General features: G+C 39.1%; 1 protein-coding gene across 1 annotated transcript; it reads left to right on the forward strand.

Annotated features, from left to right (window-relative positions):
* The first annotated feature begins 642 nt into the window (after positions 1-642).
* nkx2.2b (NK2 homeobox 2b) lies at positions 643-2,122 on the forward strand. The gene is made up of 2 exons (XM_019265736.2): positions 643-1,048; positions 1,371-2,122. Exons 1-2 carry the CDS (start codon positions 838-840, stop codon positions 1,877-1,879), a joined length of 720 nt encoding a protein of 239 aa, XP_019121281.1. The 5' UTR covers positions 643-837; the 3' UTR covers positions 1,880-2,122.
* Positions 2,123-10,102: the final 7,980 nt, after the last annotated feature.

The raw sequence follows: 10,102 nt of genomic DNA on the forward strand, positions 1-10,102 counted from the left end.
TATTGGTTGTTTAAATGTTCCGTATTGGTTGTTTAAATGTTCCGTATTGGTTGTCTAAATGTTCCGTATTGGTTGTTTAAATGTTCCGTATTGGTTGTTTAAATGTTCCGTATTGGTTGTTTAAATGTTCTGTATTGATTGTTTAAATGTTCCGTATTGGTTGTTTAAATATTCCGTATTGGTTGTTGAAATGTTCTATATTGGTTGTTGAAATGTTTTGTATTGGTTGTTTAAATGTTCCGTATTGGTTGTTGAAATGTTCTTTAAATGTTCTGTATTGGTTGTTGAAATGTTCTATATTGGTTCTTTAAATGTTCTGTATTGGTTGTTTAAATGTTCTGTATTGGTTGTTTAAATGTTCTGTATTGGTTGTTTAAATGTTCTATATTGGTTGTTTAAATGTTCTGTATTGGTTGTTTAAATGTTCTGTATTGGTTGTGTAAACAGGAAGTGATCAGTGACTCTAATGAATGAAATGAGTTTTAATCCTCCATCATTAAACCTCCACCTCCTCCCTCAGCCTCCACCTCCTCCCTCAGCCTCCACCTCTGCTTTAAATCTGCTGCTCCCAGTCTTCACACCCTGAAACCACTTGACCCGCCCACACACACACACACACACACACACACACACACACACACTCTTCCCTCATGTATTCTTCATGCGGTTGATCCTCTCCGGTCGGCCGGTGCAGCTCCGGGCATTCATGGACCCGAAGCGTCCGCTGTGTGCTGCTCTGTGACGGGCTGCAGAGGCTGAATCTCCGCGGACTCGAACCTGGAACTTCTCCTCCTCTCCTCCTTCTTCCTCCTCTCCTCCTCCTCTTCTCTCTGCGTCATGTCTTTTGGCACCAACACAAAAACGGGCTTCTCCGTGCGGGACATCCTGGATCTCCCGAACCCGACCGGCGGCAGAGGCGGCTCCGGGACCGAGGAGACCGAGGAGGACGACCCCGAGGAGGCCTCCGCGGAGGTTTCAGGGCCGGGAAGCGGAACGCAGAAACTGGGATTTAACGGCGGGAGCTACGGCAGGTGGAGCCGAGGACCCGGTAACCTGCATCTCTCCCGTGAGGAGACTCAGAATTAAACATGGAAATTAAAAATAAAAATTAATTTATGACTTTTGTATCTGACACTTCTGCTCATGCGCAATTTCCAAATCAGTGCCATAATTGTGGCTCATTGATAATTAGAAGCTTAAATAGTGAATAAATGTTGAGTTTGATCAACATTCAGATGACATCATCAGATCTGATCAGTGATTCAATATTTATTCATTATTAATTATAATAAGTTTTTTAATTAAAGGTTTTGTCCAAACACTCCAGTCTGCAGCAGAGTAATCAGATTACTTCTCCTGTGTCCTTACAGTACACGGTGTTTCCGGCACCGGGTCCAAATCTCCCGAGCTGTTCACGGATGAGTCCCCGGACGCAGCGCGCGCTCCGGCGGGCGCCGCGCCGCAGAGGAGCCGCGGCAGGAAGCGGCGCGTGCTCTTCTCCAAGGCGCAGACCTTCGAGCTCGAGCGCCGCTTCCGGCAGCAGCGTTACCTGTCCGCCCCGGAGCGGGAGCACCTGGCCGGGCTGATCCGCCTCACCCCGAACCAGGTGAAGATCTGGTTCCAGAACCACCGCTACAAGATGAAGCGTGCCCGCGTGGAGCACAGCCTGGAGGCGCTGCAGCTGCTGCCGACCCGCCGGGTCGCCATCCCGGTTCTGGTGCGGGATGGGAAGCCCTGTGATCGGATCACAGCGCTGGACCTGGAGGCGACGCTCCGGTCCGGCTTGGGTCTGCCTCTGTGCGCCTACTCCCCGCTGCTGCACCCCGCGTACGGCCCGGAGCACGCCGGGCTGCCGCACATGTACCAGTGGAGCTGGTGAGGACACGAAAACAAACCCGGTTCATGAGTTCGAGTCCGGCCTGAAACATCAGAATAATCCACTTTAATCCAGATCGGACAGAAATCTAATCCACAAATAAACTTTTTGATTTTCTCTGCTCAGACTCCACGTGTTTAAAATGTGTTTAAAATGTCACAGTGATCCAACATGGATCAAATGTTCTGCTGATGTTAAAGTAACGTTCCTCTGTGTTTTATAAATCTATTTATAATGTTGACGTGAGTTGTTTTGTAAAAACTTTGCATATTTATGATGGTGAATAAAAAAGTTGGACAAAGTGTGAGAGGTTTGATTTAATAATATTATTATTGTTTATTGTTTAAATCCTTAAAAACTGTTTCTTTTTGTGATAGATATAAATATATCATAACAGCATATTATAAATAAATCAACATCTTTTTACCGTAATATCAGAAAATCACAGTATTTTACCGTAAAACTTTTTTGTTGCATAATTTAAATGTTGTTTATTTCCAGTGATTCATTTATCCAGAGATTTATTAATGTACAACACAAACTTTAAGGTTAAAATAAATTCACTGAGCTTGTTGAATTCTAACTAAACTAAACTAAATAAATCAAATAAAAATAAGTGAGTCCAAACTTCAGGCTGATTAAAGACGTGTTAACATGTTAGAAATAATGTTTGACACATTTGTAATGAAATGTTTTCAGAAATTCAAATGTTAATGTGAGTTTGCAGATTTCTTTTTCTCATAGGAAATATAAATATTAATGTATTTCTGTGATCTTATGCTGTGTTTGTCAGAGCTGCAGTGATTTTACAATGAGCAACATTTGAGGCAGCGGCTGACAAAGTGGAGATCAGAGTCTCCACAGATAAATGTGGACGAGTCCTGACGTGATTCAAAGAATAAAAAAAGATTTTTCTGTCTTTTCTTTTTCTATTAAACGTTGAATATTTTCTCTAAAAATTGTTTTTGTCGTCTCAGCTGAAGCTCGAAGAGAAACATCATATATAATAAATGAAGGTTCAGTTATTTCTGCTTCGGTTCCTCAGAAGTTCTTCATCTTCGTCTTCGTCTTCGTCCTGCAGACACTCCTGGGCTTTCGAGGATCAACAGCCAGGCTAGCTGTTTCCCCCCGTTTCCAGTCTTTGTGCTAAGCTACGCTAACTACCTCCGGCTTCGATCATCGCAGGATATTTATGAAATCATGTTTACAAAAGTTTTTAAAGGATTTTCTTTCCTGATGATGGAGAGCTTCAGTGACCACTGGATGCTTTAAATCAGAGGGTCTTCAACATGGGGTCCATGAGCCCTAGGGGGGCCCAGAGAGGTACTGCAGGGGGGTCCGCCAATTTTTTGTCAGAATAACAATTTATACCAAAACAACGATGAATGTGAAGCTGCAGAGGACTGAGAAACTATTTACAGAGATGTGCACTGCAACTGAATCAGTGGAATAATGTTAATTTAACATGCAGATCATTTTGTTAGAGCTGCATCCTCCAGATGAAGATTTATGTATGAATGTTTGGTTTTATCGCACACACACACACACACACACACACACGCACACACACACGCACACACACACAGCCGCCTGTTCATGTCAGAACGTTTGTTTCTCGTCACTGTTTTCTAAAAATCTTATAAAATATGTTAAATATGAAACTTTTTGATGTTTTAGGAATGCTCTGATGGTTTAATCTGTTAATTAGTTTATTCGAACTTTGAGATGATGAAATGTTTCTTCTTAGGAATGAGACTGAAGATGTTACATGATCAGCTGACACTGAACTCGTCTGAGGTTTGAATGTTTTAAAGGATTAAAAATCTTCATTCAACACGAGACAACCCGAGCGTTTACTGTGAGGAGACAAAGACAAGAAAGAGCCGTGTGTGTGTGTGTGTGTGTGTGTGTGTGTGTGTGTGTGTGTTGGGGTGCTCTCTGTATTCAGAGGTCAGAGGTCAGCTCATCTTAAGACGGATGATGTCACAGAGGAGGAGGAGGGCTGAAGCTTTGAGACAGTTACAAAGTGTCACCTGCTGCTACAAAAGAGACGAAGACGACGACGTTACGTCTGAATCAAAGACGTCTGACGTCTTTATTAAATGTGTCTGTCGTTACCGGACAGATGATTCAGCCTAAAAGTTTCAAAAAATGATGTTTGCAATAAAAAATGATGCAGATCTGAAATCAAAAAGTTTCCCAGCAGATGAACGACTGAAAAACTTTTCAGCTCGTTAACGAGTTCAAGAAAGAAACCAATTTATTTGTTTATTGATTTATTAAATGTGATCTGCAGAAACAGAAACAATCTGAGTTATAATTATTGTTGTTTTACTTAATATTTATTTTTTTTTATTAAAGTCTCTGTTCTGTCTTTATTATTCTTTATTTTATTTTTATGTTTCATATTTTCAGTGTTTTTTTAATTTATTTATTTTGAACTCAAACAGTCTGATGTTCATCGTGCAGCCAGCAGGTGGCAGCAAAAGATCAATCAAAGCTTTGCCAACACACCCACACACACACACACGTGGTATGTGTAACCTGACCTTTGACCTTTAGCTGACCCTGAGTGATGCAGCGTCTCTGACAGACTCGTCATGTCCTGGGACTAAAACTCAAAGACGGACACGTAACACTGGGTTTAGTTAAAGTCGTAAACAGTTTGAATAATAATACATAATAAAATAATATAATAATAATATAATATTAATAATGTCAGGCTGTTTGTGTCTCACAGTGTTTGGATTTGTTGGGGACTATTTTCTGCGGTGGATGAATCCACATTTTGTGTCTCGACCTCCACCAGGTGTTGCTGACGCTTCACTGACCTGAAACACGCGATGACGTCACAGTGACGATCCGAGGACCTGAAAACAGAGTCCAGATTATTATGACGTAAAGTACGGGGCCCTGAGGGCCACAAACACAACAGACAGTGGATGATATTATATACAGTATATTATATTATTTTTTATATATAGAGAGCACCGAGCATCGTGTTTGAATGCAGCTCTTTCTTCTTCAGCTCGCCACGTTTCTTTTCTTTTTCTCAGTTCAGAAATGAATCGCAACATTCCAGCACTGAAACTTTCAGGAATTTTTCTGTTCAGCGAATGTGAGTGAATAAAAAAACAGCTGAACATCTTCATCAAGAATAATAAATATATAAAAAATATATATTATATAATAAAATAAATAATACATATAAAAAATGCATAATATAATATATATATATATATAAAATACATAATAATACATATAAAAAATAAATAAGTGTTTTAATATTTTTTTAGTTTTTATGTAAAACAATAAATGTAATAATTATTATATTTGAGCTGCTGCATGAACATAAACACACTTTATATGTCAAGTCATGACATTTTCTCTTAGAAGTGATTATTAGTAATTATTAATTATTCCACATAAAAATAAAGAAAGGATCAGTATTACACATTTATAATTATATCATCACTTCTTTTTGATTTATATTAAAATAAACATTAAACTCTGATTTGTGTGTGTTAATGTGTGTGTGTACTTATATAACAAAAAAGCAGCACACTGACCTCACGATGGCGCTCTGGAGCTCCAGTGTGTTCACATCACACACATAGATGTGTGTGTGTGTGTGTGTGAGAGAGTGTGTGAGTGTGTGTGTGTGTGTGTGTGTTTTCTATGTTTCTTAATGCAGCTTTAACCGCTAAGTGCTGCAGGGGCGTCACCTTGACTTTGTCGACCTCACACACACACACACACACACACACACACACACACACACACACACACACACACACACACACACACACACACACACACACACACTTCTGAAGAACACTTCTGGACGCGTGACCTCTGACCTTTTCCCCCACACACAGTAATCAGGTGATGGACTCTTCTTTTCCTCCTCTGTGTGTGTGTATATACTTATAAACGTTATATATATATATAGTCGGTGGATACGGTTGATTTTTTCTTGTAACGACAAACAATAAGATAATTCAGTTTTATTTATACAGCAGTGATGTCACAACACTTCATACAGAGCCGCCTCAATAACTCCAACATGTTCTTCATCATTTAATGAAGTTAAAACCTTTGACTTTGTTTTTGTGAGCTGATTATTCTAAAAACCTTCATCAAGACTCTGCAGCGCCTCCAGTGGCCCAATCAGAGAGTTCAACTGAAACACACCAATCAAATTAAAACAAATCTAAACGAGTTATTTGTTACATTTTTTCAGACCGACATGATGTCATATATATATGTACAAACTACGGTGGCCCTGAGAGCTCAGCACACGTTCAGGTTATATATTATTGTGCATGTTGGCGCCTCAGGGCCACCGTACTGACTCTCAGTCTGTTCTACTGTGAATATTTAATATTTAAGTTTGAATGATCTGAAACAACAACATGAAGAAGAACTTCAGATTCAGTGTTTAACTCCAGCTGAGTGAGCGAGCGAAAGAAAGAAAGAAGGAAAGAAGGAAAGAAGGAAAGAAGAAAGGAAAGAAAGAAGAAAGGAAAGAAGGAAAGAAGAAAGGAAGGATGGAAGAAAGGAAAGAAAGAAGAAAGGAAGGAAGGAAAGAAAGAAGAAAGGAAAGAAGGAAGGATGGAAGGAAGAAAGGAAGGAAAGAAGGAAAGAAGAAAGGAAGGAAAGAAGGAAGGAAAGAAGGAAAGAAGAAAGGACGAAAAGGAGGAAGGAAGGAAGGAAAGAAGGAAGGAAAGAAGGAAAGAAAGAAGGAAAGAAGGAAGGAAGAAAAGGAAATAAAGAAAGACAGAAAGAAAGAAAGAAAGAAAGACGAAAAGGAGGAAGGAAAGAAAGAAAGAAGGAAGGAAGGAAAAAAGAAGGAAAGAAGGAAGGAAGGAAAGAAAGAAGGAAGAAAAGGAAATAAAGAAAGAAGGAAAGAAGAAAGAAGGAAAGAAAAAGAAGGAAAGAAAGAAAGAAGGAAAGAAGAAAGAAGGAAAGAACAGAAAGAAGGAAGGAAAGAAAGAAGGAAAGAAAGAAAGAAAAAAGCATCATGGCCTCTCTGTGTCGTCACGTCGCCTCTCTCTCAGCGTGGAGTTTGAAACTCGGTGGATTTTTCTACGTTTCAGGAGCCAGGTGGTCTGCACGCCTCCCCCCTTCCTCTCCTTCTTCCCTTCTTCCTTCCTTCCTCCTCCCTCCCTCCTCCCTCCTCTCCCTCCTCCACCTCCCTCCACCTCCCTCCTCCTCCTCCACCTCCTCCCTCCCTCCTTCCTCCACCTCCTCCACCTCCTCCCTCCCTCCCTCCTGCACCTCCTCCCTCCCTCCTGCACCTCCTCACCCTCCTCCACGTCCTCACCCTCCTCCACCTCCTCCTCCACCTCCTGGTTTGGAGTGGGCTGCCTTTTCAAGAGGCGTTCAGGGGCCCCAGCTGCTTGGCCTAATGCTCCTCCAGAGAGCCGAGGATTAAACTGAGGGGAGCCGCAGAGGAGGACCGGCAGGAGGAGTCTGCAGAGGAGACAGGACAATGTGAAGGAGGTGGGTGAGGGGAGGTCGGAGGTCGGAGTGCCTCCTCCACCTCCTCCACCTCCAGCCACAGGTGCTTTCACGTCTGGAGGAAAACAAAGATGCTGCGAGGTGGATCAGAAACACGGAGCCGCATTTTTACTCTGATTAATTCATTTCATAATTAAGGTGGATTTTTATCAGTATTTAACTAATTATTAATTAATATTTTTGGATTTTATTCCAGAGGAGTTACAATTTTTTTTAAATCTTTGTGGCTCCAATTTTTTTTTTCAAAATAAAAGCAAAAACATAAAAAAAGAATTTTAAATTGTTTATTTTTTTATAATTTACTTTCCCAGGTCATGAGTTCAAACGTTGACCTGTTGGTGGCGCTGCATGCAAAGATCATCGTTAAGATCTCACCTGAGTGGAACAAACCATCTACTCAGGTGACAGAGGGGAGCCGACAGAAAACAAACAAACATTTTTTATTTTATTTTATTATTTTGTGTTCAGTTACAAAACAAAGTGAGAAAACTGGTCAACTTTCAGCCGACAGGTTCATTTCTGATGACTGATTATCGATGACCTCGTTTCATTTGTTTCTTGTCTCATTAAATCGGATTAAAAACAGTTCGTGTATCGCGGAGCGCCAAACGTGGATTCATCCACCGCTTAAAATAGTCCCCAACAAATTCACCACGTCCTCGTGTTTGAGTGACGTTAGTTAAAAATAACAGTCAGTGACTCTTTAGTTAAGACTTTTATTTGTTTTTAAGGAGTCACCTGTTCAGTTTGAACCAATCAGCTCGCAGCAGAGACAGACTGTTGTTGTTGTTGTTGTCAGATATTTTATCACCAACATGTTGGAATCAGATAAAAACACAAACACTAAGAATTAAAACAGAATAAAACACGTTCATATGATAAAGAAGTTCAGATTTCAAACATCAGATCAAACCTTTTAAATCTGAAATATCTGAATACTGAAATAAAATCAGAATCAGTCATTAAAGAGCTCGGTGAACTTTCTTCTTTTTGGCTCGGCTGCAGATTAACTCGGTTAAACTCTCTGAAGGATTCATGAATCTCTTTGTTCAGGTTAAAAACATTCTGAGGTCGACACCGCCTCGGACCTGAAAAATGTTTTTTTATTTGGTCGGCTCACCTTCAGATGAATTCATCTTCACAGCATCGAGGAGCCTGAACCGGCTCCAAAGAACAGATGGAGGTCCAGGTTCTGCTCCAGGTTCTGGTTCTGCAGGACTTTAAGTGTTAAAGACGTGATGACTGAAACATCATATGTTTATATATGACAGTCTCTGTTTAACGTGGATTTTATTTAATTACCAGATTGTTTTATTTTCAGTCATAACATTTATCAAACAAAATAAAAATACTTTATATATTAAACAAAACTCCAAATTCACAATAAATAAATAAAATAAATAAAGTTTATTTACTCAGCAGCTTAAGTTTAATATTGTATTTTAATTTAACTTTATTATTTATATTTATCCTGATTTTGATTTGTTTCATCTTTATTTACATTTTGATCAGTTTGTTTTAAAAAAAACTAAACGATTATTTTGTTAATTAACGAATAAATCGGTTAATATATAAATGAGTTTTCACAGCTAATTAAGCAAACCTGAATATAAAAATAAAACAAATAATAATAAAACTGATTGATGGAGAAAATAAACTGAAATGCTGCTAAATATAAAATATCAGAAATAAATTCAAACTTTGAACATTCGATATATTTTACACACTCAAACATTTAAATTTGTACTTTTACTTTTACTGAAGAATCTGAAATATTAAAAGTTTGAACTGAGCGAGGAGATAAACACTAATATATTAAAACTTATTAAAAAATATAAAAACAAAACTTTATCCAGGAGCAGAAAATGTTTTTAGAAGAGACGTTAAAACACATTTGAAGTTCAATGAAACTTTAACAGAAACTTTGAAGTTTTCCATGATAATTAAAGTTTATCAGGATTTAAATAAATAAATAGAATCAGACAAACTTCAGAAATATTATTACGAGTTCAGCATGAACAAGAAAATAAAGAGTTTAAATAACTCATGTTATATAACAGTAACGTTATCCTAACGTGTTCGGAACGTTTAAACAACCTTCAGTGAAATAAACAAAATAACTTTAAACCAGTTTAAATAAATTAAATTATAATTTCACAGGCAGGAGGTGACGTCAGAACGCTCCCTGTTATTACGTCATATTAGATTATTACATATCGGTGAATTTCACGGAATATTTCCACAGTAAACTCCTCGGAAAGTTTCACATAAGAAACTTCTTTAAAGTCTGAAAACTTCAGAAACTTTGGCGCCAATAAATGTTACGTTTCAGTTCTAATTAATTAAATTAATTAAACAAACTTCCGTCATCAGGTCACGGCTCCACGTCAAGTCCTTCAAAATAAAACTCTGAACTCTCTCCGGTCCCGGTCCCCCTCCTTCCTTCCCGCCCTCCGGTGCAGCTGCTCGGTTCACCGGAGCGCGAACCGGAGGAACTCGTTTTTAATCCGCCGCCGGGAAAATACAGAGAGGACGTGAAGTGACGTGACGCCGCAGGTCAGCAGGTGATTGGCTGAGCCCAAAGCTGCACCTGCGGCCGATGACGTCAGAGAACGACGTCAAAAAATACGTTTTTAAAAAAAATGATCGATGAATAATTAACAAAATAAATAAAATAAAAGTTAAATAAAATTAATGTTTTTG

This window comes from Larimichthys crocea, chromosome XI (genome assembly GCF_000972845.2).
Source record: "Larimichthys crocea isolate SSNF chromosome XI, L_crocea_2.0, whole genome shotgun sequence".
In the NCBI taxonomy this organism is placed as follows: Eukaryota; Metazoa; Chordata; class Actinopteri; family Sciaenidae; genus Larimichthys; species Larimichthys crocea.

Bases quoted from the DNA above. Each gene is read 5' to 3' on its own strand.
- nkx2.2b (XM_019265736.2), top strand. From the start codon at position 838: ATGTCTTTTGGCACCAACACAAAAACGGGCTTCTCCGTGCGGGACATC. The intron at 1,049-1,370 runs GTAACCTGCATC...GTGTCCTTACAG, and splicing joins CAGGTGGAGCCGAGGACCCG to TACACGGTGTTTCCGGCACC.